This window comes from Balaenoptera musculus, chromosome 15 (assembly GCF_009873245.2).
Source record: "Balaenoptera musculus isolate JJ_BM4_2016_0621 chromosome 15, mBalMus1.pri.v3, whole genome shotgun sequence".
Taxonomy (NCBI): domain Eukaryota; kingdom Metazoa; phylum Chordata; class Mammalia; order Artiodactyla; family Balaenopteridae; genus Balaenoptera; species Balaenoptera musculus.
Window position 1 is genome coordinate 84,240,425 of NC_045799.1, and position 16,222 is coordinate 84,256,646.

The 16,222-nt window shown below is 39.1% G+C and overlaps 1 protein-coding gene across 7 annotated transcripts in view; it reads left to right on the forward strand.

Moving 5' to 3' along the window:
• RNF216 (ring finger protein 216) overlaps positions 1–16,222 on the forward strand; it is a 180,761-nt gene that overhangs the window by 44,921 nt on the left and 119,618 nt on the right. For 6 of the 7 annotated variants that reach the window (XM_036826032.1, XM_036826033.1, XM_036826038.1 and 3 more), the window contains exons 4-7: positions 1,978–2,835; positions 3,797–3,873; positions 9,599–9,701; positions 11,333–11,497. In XM_036826032.1, the coding sequence (XP_036681927.1) occupies positions 1,978–2,835; positions 3,797–3,873; positions 9,599–9,701; positions 11,333–11,497 (1,203 nt within the window). The remainder of the gene's footprint in view (positions 1–1,977; positions 2,836–3,796; positions 3,874–9,598; positions 9,702–11,332; positions 11,498–16,222) is intronic. The other variant, XM_036826034.1, reaches the window with a different exon arrangement.

Sequence of the window (16,222 nt, forward strand, 5' to 3'; positions counted from 1 at the left end):
TTAGCTTTAAGTGTATCTTTTGACCCTCAGCTTCTCCATTTCCCCTCCCAACTTTTGATGGTTACCTTATTTCTACAAAACCATGATTTAGAACATTTATATTGAATAGCTAATTGTTTCATTACTTCTTTGTGTTCTTGCTTCTCTCTTTTCTCATTTCATTCACTGTGTAGTACTGATTTTATCATATGTGTTGCTCATCTACCACTTCTTTTTTCAATAGTTAGGTATCTTAATATAGTTTCTGTACTGGTTGTTTTTTATCACTACTCAACTTTGAATGCATTTGAAGTTTTCCTGGACCAGCTCTTTGCAGGCATTTATGTTGGGGAAAGGCTCAGGCACTATTCTTGGCTAGCAGGAATTCTTCCTATGACAGAGGACATTGGGGTGGCGGTGGGTGGGGGAGGTGTGCTTACATGCACGTATGCTTCTTTCTTTCTTACTGCCTGGCAGATACTGCCAGTTTCAGAGCAGCCCAGTTCAAAGTTCTCTCCCTCCTGCCTCACTGACAGCCCGCCTCCAGCAGAGACGTGTGTCTTCATTCAGTCTAACCTCCTCAGAACATCTTTGCTGCCAAATGGAGTGGAGGTTCCCATTCTTCCAAGCAAGGAGTTGATTTTGCCCGCCAGGCCACACCACCTACTTTGGAAAACTCAGCCTTTCTGAAGCTTTCTCTGCCTTTCCTAAAATCTGGTTAGACTTTCCTCACTACATTTACCAGCTCCTTCTCATATATATTGTGATTTGGGATCACAGATGTCTGCTGGTTTTATCAAAGATTTTCAGTTCTGTGTCTCATTCTCCTCTCTGGATTGGGGTGATTTCAGAGAAGAGAAGGATCAGAGACATCTTTATTCTGCTACTTTAAAATTGGGCATTCCACTTTTTAAATTTATAAATAACATATGATTGTGTTCTCTATAGAAATTGAAACAATACAGATAAAACTGAAGTCTGTCTTCACCAGCCCCTTCTGCCCCAGAGGTTTCCCAGAGGAACTGTTGTCACTAGTTTGGCATGTGTCCTTCCAGATCTTTTTCTTTGAATTCATATGTATTCGCGTGTGCGTGTGTGTGTGTGTGTGTATGCTTTTAGAAATGGTATGTCTATTTCTGTGTTTTGATTTTTTTAAAGAATAGAATCAGTCTGTGTATGAATTGTTTTGTAACTTTTCTTCACATAATAACGTTTATTGGTGAGGTTTCCATTTCATTACATATAGAGCTACCTCTTGGAGGGGTGGAGAGTTGGAGAGTATTTTGTAGAGCAGATAAATAATAGTTTACTTAACTATTCACTTAGGAACAAACTTCACAGTGTCTCCAGTGTTTTTCTTTTTATGTTGCAAGCAGTGTGGCAGTGAATATGCCTCCTTTGGATACGTAAGGGTTTATAGAATAGATATTGAAAAACAATATTGACAAATCATAAGAATATACATTTTTAAAAAAATAAGTAATACCAAGTTGCTTTCCTAAATTCACAAGCAACGAATGATAGTATGAGAGTTTTCCCACATGTGTACCAATGCTAACTAAAAAGTTATCTAACTAAAAATTGTTTGCCAGTCTTGGGAGGGGGTACCTTGTTTTAATTTGCATTTTGCTGAATTACTAATGAGATTTAGCTGCTTTTCGTGTGTTTGTTGAACATTTCTCATTCCTCTACTGTGTTGTCATTCTTTCATTATTTTCTCTACTATGCAGTTATTTTTGTTTTACTGGTCTCATGTGAAATTATAATTCAAACTATAAGTCATGCGTCAATCAATGAATGGCTGCTCTGATTCTTACAGTTGCTATAGTGTGACCAAATTTCAGTGTTAAGATAAATGTGAAGAATAGGTCTCATGGGGGAGGGTGCTTTTGTTTTTGTTTCTTTCCTGTCCTACCTCAGAAGCTCAGTATAAGTACATAGGGAGGTATAGACACAGGAAAAAAATTGAATTATTATTAAAATTTCATTTTTTCTTAGACAAATAAACCTCAGACATCACGACCCAATCTCATCAAACCAGCTGCCCAGTGGCAAGATCTCAAAAGATGGGGAGAAGAAAGGCCTAAAAAGTCTAGAGCAGCCTTTGAATCAGATAAGAACGGCTTTTTTTCTGTGTATAACAGCTCATTGTTTGGTTCTGGGGCACAGGATAATTCTGAGGATAACTACGGTGAATTTCTAGATCTTGGGCCTTCTGGAGTTTCTGAATTCATTAAGCCAAGTGGACAAACAGAAAGAGAACCCAAGCCTGGACCAAGTCATAACCAAGCAACAAATGACATTGTCAACCACAGAGCAGAGCAGAAAATCATTATCCTGAAAGAAGATAGCCTTCTTTTTCCAGAAAGTGATCCTTTGGACACTCAGAACCAGTCATCTGAAGACTCAGAGACAGAGCTTTTATCAAACCTCGGAGAATCAGCTGATATCCTAGATGACCAGGCCATCGAAGAAGACTGCTGGTTAGACCATCCTTACTTCCAGTCTCTGAACCAACAGCCCCGTGAGATAACAAACCAGGTTGTGCCTCAGGAGCGGCAGCCTGAAGTAGAACTGGGCCCACTGTTGTATCAGCGTGAACCCTCAGGGTCAGCTTTTCCAAGACCGGCTTTTCCAAGAGCAGAACCCCAGCAGGATGGGATTCCAGGCCCTTCTTCTCCTCAGCCTGCCCATCCTCTGGGAGAGCTTGAAGACCAACAGTTAGCAATAGATGATGAAGAGCCAGGTCCGGCCTTTCCACTGCAAGGATCTCAGGAGCCCAATTTGGAAAACCTTTGGGGGCAAGAAGCTCCTGACGTAGACCAAGAACTCATTGCACTATTAGTGAAAGAAACAGTAAGTTTTATTTTGATATGTAAATAATTATACACACTAAGTATACTGAATTTCCTTTTATTGCAAAAGTATTATTTGTGTGTGTGGACTTCATTTTCTGAATTTCCTAGATTTGTAGACTAGAAGGAGAGAAACTGAAGATTTGAAAATTGAATCAGGATTCCTGAATGTATGCTTAAACCCTCAGCAAGCCCTCTGGGATTCTAGCTGCAGATCATGGTTGCCCTTATGCTGTCATATGAGCAGTCCCCACAGTTTTTAAAAAGGAATTGAGTTAACTCCAACTTCAAACCCTTAAAGCAGGTTTATAAGATTACCTAGAGCTACACTGTCCAATACAGTAGCTTCATTTGGCTGTTTAAATTTAAATGTCTTACAATTAAATAAAATTTAAATTTCATTTCTGGTGGCACCAGTCATATTTTAAGTGCTCAATAGCCACATGGGGCTGAACAGCTACCATGTTGGAAAGCACAGAATAGAACATTTCCATCTTTGTACCAAGTTCTGTTAGATAGCACTGACCTAGAAAGTCATGCAGGGCTCTGTGGGCTGCTATTTGCCTTGGAACAGTCTTTTAACCCTTCTTCCCCCAGGTTTTTTCATCTGGTCTACTAGATTGTGTGCTTCTTGAGGGTATACACTAGAAAGTGTTTTATTCGTCTTTAGACTTCCTTTGCTTGGGCGGAGATGTTCAATATTTATTGAAAGACTATAGAATAGATATGCAGAATGGGGGCAGAGGACCAGGTGATCTCTACGTACCTTTCTAAATTCCATATTCTATGTAGACAGATAAATCTGGGCACCTTGTGTGAAGGTTTAAGCCAGACACAAAACTGCTTTACAGTCCTTTTCTAGTCTTTAGTCATTTTATGTACTTTTTGCCATCTGGTTTTTATTGCAATTTGAAACCATTCCAGGGAATGAAATATAAATAATGTTTTTTATTCCCTTCTAGGAAGTAAGATTTCCAGATGTAGCACATGGGTATATTGAGGAAATAATTCATTTGAAAAATTACTATGATTTGAATGTGTAAGTATACCACCATGCGTTTTTTCTTTCTTTTTTTTTTATTGTGGTAAAATATACATAAAACATTTTAACCATTTGTAAGTGTACAGTTCAGTGTCAGTGGCATTAAGTATATTTACATCTTTGCACAACCATCACCACCATCCATCTCCAGAACTTTTTCATCTTCTCGAACTGAACCTGTCCCCACTCCCTCTCCCGAGCGCGTGCCAACCACTGGTTTTACTTTCTGTCTCTATGAATTTGGCTCCTCTAGAGACCTCATGTAAGTGGAATCACACAATATTTGTCCTTTTGTGGCTGGCTTACTTCAGTTAGCATTATGTCTTTTTGAATCATCCTATTAGAAGAGTTCTAATTTTAGTCGTATACAGACTGTTTTCTGGATCTTGTGTAGAATCATGCATGGTTACAGAATTAAAATGTTTAGTTAATTCTTAGCATTGATACTACCCATGTTTTGGTCAGGATGTTAAAGACATATTCTTCCCTATATTTGTAACAAAGTATTCTGTAGCCCCTCTGCCCATTTGGAGAAAGGTATGGAAGTGTTTTTTTTAGTTTTCATTATAAAGATGATAAATATGTTTTTTAAAAAATAAAAGTGTCCCAAAAATAAATAAATAAATAAATAAATAAATAAATAATAAAATAAAAGTGTCCCAAAGAATACAAAATGAAAAATAAGTCTCTTTCCTCTTATACTCTTTCACCTCCTTCTAGTATGCAGAGGTGGAACAGTTGTAAATTTGTAAAGAGCAATAGGTATTGAACTTGATCAAATTTTTTGCTAATTAATACAGATTATTGTAATTAAAGGTGGATACTAAACCTCTGTCCTCAAAGATTATATTCTGTACTGTAGAACTCAGCAAGGGTGCGAGTGGGAGCTGGCTGCCTTGACCAAGAGGGAAGGGCCCTCTTTCTGAGGTTAGCAGCCCAGAGGAGGTACTTTTTTCTAATTCATACGAAGGCACTGTTGGTGCCATTGGCAGCCCTATCTCTCCCTCTCCGTCCAGAGGCAGGCACTGTTACCAGTTTTTTAAACCAAGATGGAATCAAGGTTTCAAATGTATTTGTTTATCTTTTTAGCTTTTTAATTTAGAACAGTCCCCCACTTACTTTTTTTTTTAATGTTACTGATTTTTTCCCCCTGTAATTTTTTTTTTTAGTTTTTTATTTATTATTTATTTATTATTTTTATTTTTGGCTGTGTTGGGTCTTCGTTTCTGTGTGAGGGCTTTCTCCAGTTGCGGCGAGTGGGGGCCACTCTTCATCGCGGTGTGCGGACCTCTCACCATCGCGGCCTCTCTTGTTGTGGAGCAGAGGCTCCAGACGCTCAGGCTCAGCAGTTGTGGCTCATGGGCCCAGTCGCTCCGCGGCATGCGTGATCCTCCCAGACCAGGGCTCGAACCCGTGTCCCCCGCACTGACAGGCAGATTCTCAACCACTGCGCCACCAGGGAAGCCCTCCCCCTGTAATTTTTGAACATAAAAAGTTGAAAGACTATAAAGTGAACACCCTGTATCCACCACCTAGATTATTATCTGACATTCTGCTGTAAGGAAGATTTTGCCTTTTTATTCTTGTGTTCTTTTTTTTTTTTTTTTTTTTTAATTTATTTATTTTTGGCTGAGTTGGGTCTTCGTTGCTGCACGCGGGCTTTCTCTGGTTGATGTGAGCAAGGGCTACTCTTCGTTGCGGTGCGCGGGCTTCTCATTGCGGTGGCTTCTCTTATTACAGAGCACAAGCTCTAGGTGTGTGGGCTTCAGTAGTTGAGGCTCGTGGGCTCTAGAGAGCAGCCTCAGTAGTTGTGGCGCACGGGTTTAGTTGCTCCGCAGCATGTGGGATCTTCCCAGACCAGGTCTCAAACTCGTGTCCCTGCATTGGCAGGCGGCTTCTTAACCACTGCGCCACCAGGGAAGTCCAAACTGATTTTTTTTTAACGTACCTTTTTAGTTCTTGGAATGAAAACATAATTTTTTTTGGAGGGTAAATACAATTTTGGATATCTTTTTTATGAAATAATGTTAAGTAAAAAAATATTTTCCATTTTTTATGGTGTTATTAGTTATTACTTTCAATAAAAATTATTCTATTGAATTTTCCTCTTTGTTAAATATTTTTCCTGTTCGTAGTTTCACTAGTGTTCCGATAAACATTATTCTGCGTTATTCCATGTAGTACTTTTCCTTTTTTTTGTTATACACTGTATGCTGAAACCCTAAAAGTTAAGATTTGGGATCAGGGATTATAAACAGATTCATGATCCTTGAAACATATTTCCAAATAGCTTTCCAGGGAATTCCCTGGCAGTCCAGTGGTTAGGCCTCTGCGCTTTCACTGCGGAGGGCCTGGGTTCAATCCCTGGTTGGGGAACTAAGATCTCACAAGCCAAGTAGCGCAGCAAAAACAAACAAACTAACAAATAGCTTTCCTGTGGAGTTGTGCCAGTTTATGTTGCTGTTAGAGATGTATATGAATTGGTTTAATCATTCCTCAACAATATTAAGTAGTGGTCTTATTTTAACTAGGCATAAAGTAATTAGTATTTTAGTTGCATTTCTTTGATAATTAGCTGTGTACCATTTTTCATATATTTGTTTACTAATTGTATTTCCCTCCTATGTGAATTGTTTACTCCTTCTCTTGTCTCATTGAATTCCTTTTTTTGTTAATCTTTTCCTGATTATGAAGCATAATGTTTGTTCATTTTAGAAACTATAAATGATAAAGTATATACCTAGCACATTTAGTAACAGAATACTGATTTGAATAGGAAATACCAAGTAGTATTTTGAATAACTTATAGTAAATATTAAAGTAATCCTTTAGAAATTTAGTATACTATAATGTTTCCCTCTCATTCTACAGATGAATATATTATTTTTTAAATATCTGCAAAATTAGTCTTCTATGTAATATCGGTAAAGTGTGATCAAATTGACAGATTCTGTGACAGTTCTGTTCTCCTACCTCCTGAGTCTCATACATGTCCTTTTTTCTAGGGGCTTACTGACTGTGCTTTTCACGTCACTTAAAAGCAAATATTCATCCTTAAACATAAATTCTTGTGAATTCCAAAGGAAAGGGAATGTTCAATAACTGTATTGAATCTTTTGAAACTTACAGTATGATTTTCCTGACACTGCTTTCCTTTCGTCCCTGGGCTGTTGAGACTAAGTTGTTAATTCTCACAACTAAGTTGAATGTTGTTAATGTAGGGCCGAAAGGAGGCCCAAAGCAGAGTTGAGCAAGCTGGTATTTTGTGGGGCTGACTCTCAGTCACTTTGTGTGCAGTCTTTAAGTCACCTTTAGATGTAACCAGCTGGTCATTTTAGCAGGAGGGGCCTGTTCACCAGAGAACCTGCTGTGATGGTAACCTACTCTTTGACACTTTAACTAAGACTTTTCACTCACATGTGATGCAACTTAAATTGGATCGAGGCAGCAACAACTATTAAAGAATAAAAGCTTGGAATATTAGCCTGGCCTATTTAGTGGGAGTGCTTTCTCGAAACCCTTTAGCTTGTCAAGTCAGATCAAGCATGAAATAATACCAATAGGTGGGCAAATTTGAGTTCTGACAGGCGTCCCCCTGCCTTTGCCCCAGGCTGTAAATATTAATTTATTTGGTTGTAGCTTATATCTGTAGAAGGGAAACTTTGTTCTTAATTATCTGTGCCACTGAATGTCATTTAATTCCAGGAAAGTTGTGTTGGTGAGGGTAGAGAAGATATTAAAATGGAAATGAATTTTGACAGTTCAAAGTGAGAGCCTCTGATAGCTGCCATATGAAATTCCACATCTTGCAGCATTTCGATATGTGAAGTTTTTAATAGTGTTGAAAATATAAAATGAATTGCTAAGAGAAGAACCTCTAAAAGGGGGGGGGGCGGGTGATTCAGAAATTATACCTAGTATTCTATAGCATGCACTTTAGAAAGTGCATAAAAATAGAACATTTTAAAGGATGAGATTTTAAAAACTAGAAACAGAAGTTTTACTACTTTCTTCCAACACCCTAGCAGGTCATCTTCCATGCATCCCACTTAGGAGACCTCTGGCTTCACTCATGCATGGCTGTTCTATTAAAGAAGATTCTTTATATTTGACCTTTTTATCTTTCCCCAAATTCCTGGTTTTGGGGCAGTCTGTTGGCCTGTGGTAGCCACACTTATCAGAATGTTACAAACAGGTAAGATTGGAATGGAGGAGCTGTTCCACATCTGGTTTGTAGTACGTCCAGTTGTGCATGTTAAAGGGGTCGTTTGGAACTTCATGCCTTTCTGCACGAATACTGGGTTCTTAACAGTGACTAATTCTCAGGTTAGCCTTCAGAGATCTGTATAACCTGTGGTGCTCATCAGTTTGTACTGGAACAGAGTCACCATCAATGACAACGCTTTTAATGGGAAATGTGCTCAGAATTCTTGACTAGGGGTGTCTCCCCTTGCTACTACTGTAATATGGGAAAGGGGTTTTTCCCTCTCTGGGCCTCTGGCATTGTGTTCCAGAGACTGGGCGTGGTGATAGGAAGAGGAGAGCTTAACGATAAGAAGCATGGGACTCCTGGAAGTGATGATGAAGAAAAAGGTGTTGAGGTGTGCTGACCGGTCCTGGAGTAGGAGGAAGGAGGGGGCTTTGCAGTCGGGCTTCGTATTCCGGCCAGTGCTGAGGGTCCTGAGGGGGACTGCAAAAGAAGCATGCCTCCCTAGTTTTTAGTCCCCAAACACTGGCCCTTGGTGAGAAGAGGAGCTGGAGGTGAGCACGTTTTCTCTGTCTTCTTCCTGCTAGACCTGTCTTAATTAGAGGCTGCCCTCTTCACACTGGACAGGAGAGACCTGGGGAGAAGGGAGTTGAGTGAGAATCATGGTGGGGCACCTTCGAGGCAGTGGAGTCATCTTCAGAATCTGCAGGAGCAAGGGAAGGAAGGTAGAGGAGAGGGGAAGCCCCGGTTGCCCTGTGACTGGGAAGCTTTCTTGCTACTGAAGTGGCTTGTGCTGCATACCGCCAGGCTGTACTTGTTTCTATGGAATCATCCCAGGAGTACAGTTCGTTGCCTTCTTTGGTTGTTATAGGGTGAAGGGCCTTGTTAGTTAACATTTGTAAATCTGGGTGGTGATACATCTCTCATGTTATCTTATTCTTTATATCCTTACTTTTGAAGGATTTCATAGTAGTGATAAAAAGACAAAGTTGTGAGTTTGGTATGAAGAGAGTCTGTTCTTAAGCAAACATGGTCTGTTCCTCCAGCCTTACAGTAAACTGAGCATCCCTCAGATTGTCATGGGGATTTATTACCATAGGGTTAAAAAAAGTATTAATGAATTAGTAGAAGGTCTTTTATGTTCCATTTATTTATTAACTCTTAGAAAACTATTTTTAATTGTGAATGTAAATACAAACTTTTCCCTATACAGTTCAACCAGTAAGAATGTCAGTGACTTCATTATATTGATACCCAACTAATAGAAAAACTTCAGAGTTTATATTTATCAGTATGTATATTACTTTTTAAATTAGCAAGTAAAAATAGAGATTCAGTGTAACTGTCTTTTGTCTATTTATTTGTTTTGTTTCTCTGATCTGCAAACATTTTAATTCCCTGATAGGTCAATTATAATGTGTGTCTAGAAACTTTATTTTCACACATTACTTTTGAATCAATGGGCAGGTGTGGGATTTGGAAGCAGTATGAAAATAACATCATTTATTTTTGCAGACTTTGTAATTTTCTTCTGGAAAATCCAGATTATCCAAAGAGAGAAGATAGAGTCCTTATCAATCCCAATAGCAGCCTGCTTGCCAGCCAAGATGAGATAAAGGCAAGTTGTGCTCTTGTTTTGCAGTGTCTACTTGGAAATGCTCTGCCCTTTTCATCATTTTTAAGGGAATAGACTGCTTTGTCAAGACATATTTTTTTAAGACTCTCCAGGAAAAGAGGATTTCAGAATATATATTTTAGTGGGGTTTCTCCATCTGAGTCACTTTGAATTCTGTATTTGACTTCTTTCATTGTAACTCTATCTTTCCTTCTCCACAAAGAATTAAACAAATCCTCCATATCTTTAATCCTACAAAGGAAGTTCCTAAGATAAACAAGAATTGGACCCGACTATCTGTATCATTTTAGGTTTTTTTTTTAACATTTTATTATGAAATTTTCAAACATACAGTAAAGTCAAAAGACTTTTCCATTGATTTCCTATATACCCACCAGCAGGACTATTAAAAGTTAACATTTTACTATGTCCATTTTGTCACATGTCCATCCCCGTGTCCATCAGCTCATTCCTCTCATATTTGATTTCATTATAATGCACTTCAAAGTAAATTGCAAAAACATCAATACACTGCCCCGTAAATACTTTAGCATGCAGATTATTGCCTAAAGTTTAATGTCTGTTTACAGTTTTTCTTTTTGTATAAGATTTATATATAGTACATCCACCTGTGTAACCAAATCCTATATCAAGATATAAACAGTTTGGTTTTTAAAAATCTTAATCATTGTCTTCATTTGTGATCCAGACTAGCATTTAGTGTGTTACGCGGTTGAAGGAAAGTCTAGTTCAGAACTGCTTCACTGGGATCTGTTGTACCATCCTTCTACTTACCACAAATTCTTTTTGACTCTTTCTTTTATGTATGGGTATTACTCATTTTATTGCTCTTTACTTTATTGTGCTTTTCAGATGTTACAATTTTTTTTACAAATTGAAGGTTTGTGGCAGTCCTGCCTTGAGCAAATCTGTCGGTGCCATTTTTTCAACAGCATTTGTTCACCTCGTGTCTCTATGTCACATTTTGGTAATTCTCACAATATTTCTGACTTTATTATTATATTTGTCATGGTGATCTGTGATCAGTGACCTTTGATGTTACTGTTGCAAAAAGAGTGACTTGCTGAAAGCTCAGATGATGGTTAACATTTTTTAGCAATAAATTATTAATGCAGCATGTACTTTTTTTTTGTACATATGCTGTTGTACACTTACTAGACTACAGTATGGTGTAAACATAACTTTAACTTTTTTTGCATTGGGAAACCAAAAAATTTGTGTGACTCGTTTTATTGTGATACTAACTTTATTGCAGTGGTCTGGAACCAAACCCGCAGTTTCCCTGAAGTATGCCTGTATTTTGTAGCTGGAAAAAAATTCATTTTTCTAAACATTTTGTGAAAAGAAAATGGCTAAAAAATTGGGTTCAAATCCCCAGCTATACTTTTTCATAGTTCCAACTAGTAAAACTAGTCTTCAGACTCCAGGCAGCCTGTTTAACCTCTGTGAACTATCATTTCTTCATCTCTATTCAGGGTTGGTATCCTCCTTTAGAGTAATTATGAGTACAAGTCAGATTATTCTATTCTGTAGTAAATAATTCTTCAAATGATTTCCCCCTCATAGGAAGTGCACCGTCTGGCCTCTAATGTTGTGCCTCTCTCTCGTTCCAGTTGCCTAAAATAGACTTTTTTGACTATTCTAAATTGGCTCCTCTTGACCAGCGCTGCTTCATCCAAGCTGCTGACCTCCTGATGGCCGACTTCAAAATGCTCAGCAGTCAGGACATCAAGTGGGCCCTGCATGAGCTCAAAGGACACTATGCAATCACCCGAAAGGTGCTCTACTTAGTCTTCCTGGTGGGGTCACACCTCTTGACTACTACTTCCCGTGATAACAGAATGAAGAGTTCAGCTTGTGGAAATTGGGATGGTTTATGATGGTAAAGAGCTAAGGAGTTTGTCAGGGTGAAGATAAATAGACAAAGGTATTTACTGATCAGGAAGAACTGAATGAAAAGAAATACATGTTAGAAGCAGGGAAGTTCTGGTTTGACCATAAAGACATGGAGGGTAATGAATTTTCTCATGGAACGCGGATGACTAGAGTGTAAAAGATGCATTTCAGTGCTACTCCTCCCTCATTTGCTTTCTGACTTGGAGCTGGCCACCACAATCCTCCCCCAGATGGCTCAGTTAGCAGTTACATGTAGAGTCTGTAAAAGGCCCAGGAACCCAGCTCTGCCCAGGGAGTGGTGGTTTGCCTCAGAAGAGAGTGGGCAGCTACTGAAAGCTCTCAAGGTTTTGTTTTTTGACTCTGGGCCCTAAATAAGATTCCATGTGAGGACCTCTGTTGCAGAACTTGGAAGGGTGCTGGTCACTAGTGGGTAGCAGACATGCTTCATTTAGTGAAGTCCATTGTACAGTGCCCGTTTCATGGCAGTCAGCCAGGATGGAAGAGTGAGCACCAACAGGTCCTTGACTCGTTCCTCTTCTTTCTCCTGCCTTTAAATCCATTTCTCCTGCTGAAGTTCTGGTGATTCTCAGCAACAGTGTGCTTTTCTTTCCAGAAGACAAGCAAATGTGGAGTTAACTTTAATGGTTAAAACACCCACTGGGTCTTAACCTGAAAGAAGGTGAACATCGGTGAATTTGCTGAGTGTAGGCCCTTTCCACCTTTAGGTTGATAACATCTAGGCAGCTGTCAACAAACTCCTAATTGTAGGTTCATTTTAGGTAAAATTACTCTGAAGGGAACACAGAGATAGTGCCTTCTGTTTCTGAGTCTCATTCCCCATGCTAAAGAGGGAATGTCTATACTGTCATTGAAAAATGAATGAGCTTACCCTCCCAAAATAATGACCTTGAGAAAGAAGGGGCTCTTTCATCTTTAGGCCCTGCCTGGCGTCTTTACTGACGCTTTGGTGCCTCACACCTTTTCCGAGCTCCCAGGGAGCCTAGATGAGAAGTAAGAGGGCAGCAGCAGGAGACAGCCCCTGTGGTCTGGGTGTGGGCTGGTCCTCATCGGTAACGTCCCTGCCGCCATCCTGAGATCAGTAAGAGTAACTGTACTCGCACATGCTTCTCCCCACTGAAGGCCTACTAGTTATGTGGGTGGGAGGTTGTAGGGCTTTGTGGCTCAGTTCTTGTTCATACCTTCCTTATCCTTTTCCTCGTTTTTCTGGCCCTTTATATTTTTATGGTGTCTGCTTGTTTTGGTGGGTAATTTAAAAATTTGCAGGATTTTGAAAAGAAGTGGGTTGGACTGTTTGAATGAATGTAAGGTGTTTAAGGAGAAATAATGTTTGACAGAAGCTAAAATCTGATGTGCTCAATCAGAAAGTCTCCCTGCTGTATGGACATGGTGCACAAGACTTCTGCCTTGTAGGAAGTTACACTCAACGTGGACAGGGATGTAGAAAACACACCCGGAGATGCTTCCTAGTTTCAGCAATAGCATGTCTTCCCTGCGCCACTCCCCAAACATGGTGATAGCTTTGGGAAGGTATGCTGACTGAAGACAGAGTCAATTCTCCATGGATTTCTCGTTTTTTCACTTTTTACTATAAACATCAAACACATATAGAAGTAAAGATGGTGTTGTAACAAGCCCCTGCTTACTGTCACTCAGCTTCAGCAATTATCAGCTTCAGCAATTACCAGCTCCTGGCCAGTTTTGTTGTATTGTATTTCCACCCCTACCCACTTCTCCCTCCCAGACTGTTGTGAAGTAAATTCCAAGCCTCATTTCATTTTTTTCATCCATAGGTATTTCAGTATTTATCTTTAAAAGATAGATACAAAGACAAAATAATTTTTAAAACACAATCAAAATACCATTATCGCAGCTTAAAAATTAACGTCATCAGATACCCAGTCAGCATTCAGATTTCTCTGAATATGTCAGAAATCTTTAGCTTGTTTGGTCATAGAGTTCCAAGTAAAATCTGTTTATTGCAGTTGATTGATAAGTTCTTAAATCTCTTTTTAAAAATCTGTAAGCTCTCTCTCTCTCTTCCCCCTTTATTTTTCCTTACTGCCTATTTGTTGGGAAAAACTGGGTTGTTTTATCTTACAGGTTTTCACAGTCTAGATTTTGCTGACTGCACCCCTGCATTGTAATTAAATGATTCCTCTGTCCCCTCAGTTTTGTATAAATTGATGGTTACATCTAGAATCTTGATCAAACTTAGGTTTGGTTTTTTTTCTCTCTCTCTTGAATTTTAATTCTACTTCTGCCACTTGTTGGTGTGTGACTTTGAGCAAGTGTCTTAAACTTGCAGAGCTTCAGTTTTCTGTTAGTGAATAGTGGATGTCTTAGATGGTAATGTGAGAATTAGATGAGATAATATATAGCAGGCCTATAACACAGTGCCTCACATATATCAAGTTTCAGTAACAAGTTCCCATCCCTTCACACTTCTCTCTGTGTGCTACAGAATAATTTTCAAACCTTTTTACTTAACAGTTACTCAGTGCTATCTTCAGAGTTGGTCCTTAGTGTAGTACAAGAGCACAAGAGCCTTGTGTGGTTCGGCCTCCTTAGGTTTGCAGCGCTGAATTCATGCTGGAGAGGCCTGTGACCAGCAGGGCCCACTCTGGTTTGTTCCCAGCCTGTGGTATGGAGGCCCAGAGTGCAGGAAGACTCTACCCGCATGTGTATGCACTTGTGGATATTTTAGCTCCACTCTTTTTATGGGTGTATCCTGTGGGTAAGCTTCTTGGAGACCCCAGTGCAGCTGCAGTAATGTTTCTTCTGGTTGTAAAGTTCTGTAGGGACAGAAATGCTATCAGCACTAACTGTTTTCAATGAATAACTTCTAAACTAGAGAGAACTGGTCATCCTTAAAATTCACAACAGAAACTGCTTCTTAAAATGAATGTTTATTTTTATCAAACTAATTAATTTCCATAGTTTAAAAAATCAGGGACTTCCCTGGCTGTCCAGGTTTTTGACTCTGGGTAAATCTTTCCACACCCAACAACTGGAAAGTTGTTCTTATTCTAGTTTTGCTTATTGTCAAACCTGTCAATTCTCTTTTTTTTTTTTTTTTTTTTACCCAGAGCCTCCCCTCCTTCCTCTTCCAGTCTGTTCTTTTTTTTTCTTTTTTTCAATTAAAGTGTACTTGCTGTACAATATTACATAAGTTACAGGTGTACAGTATAGTGATTCACAATTTTTAAAGGTTATATACTCCATTTATATTTATTATAAAATACTGGCTATATTCCCTGTGTTGTACAATATATCCTTTTTAGTTTATTTTATACCTAATAGTTTGTACCTCTTAATTCCCCATCCCTATATTTCTCTTCTCCCCTTCCCTCTCCCCACTGGTAACCACTAGCTCTCTGTATATGTGAGTCTGTTTCTTTTTTGTTATATTCACTAGTTGTATTTTTTAGATTCTATGTGTAAGTGATATCATGCACTATTTGTCTTTGTCTGACTTATCTCACTTAGCATAATGCCCTCTAAGCCCATCCATGTTGTTGCATATGGCAACATTTCATTCTTTTTTATGGCTGAGTAGTATTCCATTGTATATATGTTCCACACCTTCTTTATCCATTCATTTGCTGGTAGACTCCAGTCTGTTCGGATTGTTCTTCACGCCTGCTGCATAGCTTTTATCTTGGGAATTCCCTTTGCCTTTTGACAAAGATTAATTTTCTGTATTCTAGATCCTGACAACTTTCTGTGTCTTCCTTTACACACTCATGCTTGACTGATGGTTCCACTGGATTGAAAATTATTTCCCCTCCTAATTCTTCTCAATAATTCTGCCCCAGATGTGACTACTTCTTTCTTTCAGGCAGTTTGTTGAATGCCTGCCATAGGTCACACATTGGTAATGTCACAGTGAATATACAGGTTCCCTTCCTTCATGGAGCTTAATGCTAGTGGACAGGGCCATCTTTTTTAACCCACCCCTTGACTTCTGTTCTCTGAGGTGGTCGTTCTCAGGGTCTTGACTACCCAGGCTTCCTAGATTTCTCCCTCTGTGTACTAGAATGGTCATCTCTGTCTCCATGCAGGTAACATATCCCTATCTCTGAACCTGACCTTTCCACCAGGCTCCACAGAGGAGTCTCTGTCTACTTCTCAGCTTTTGCATCATCACATGACGATTGTCGTGTTTTTAGGTCATCCCTTAAAAGAAGTTTGGCTGTTGTCAGAGATGTCCCAAAAATCTTACCAGACTGTATCCTTGATTCTCAAAACGAATACTTTGAGTGGGTATTTGATTTGTGAGTGTGAGCAGCCTGGAGGGAAAAGTGCCAGAAACAACAAAAGGAAAATTTTTTAAATTATTTCTTCATTATCTGTTCTGTGTTCTTCCTGGTAGGTTTTTGGGGTACTTACTTCATGGTAGTTACTGACTAGACCCTGAGGACACTGACGTGCGTAGAATACAAATTAGCTTCTTTCCAAAGAGTTTTCAGTCTGTTTGAGGAGATTAAAGTTTAAAAAAAGGCTAAAGCAATGTGATGAGTATTATAAAAGAGAGTGAATAAAGGTGCATGAGGGCACTAGGAAAGAAATGAAGATGTCATTTGAAC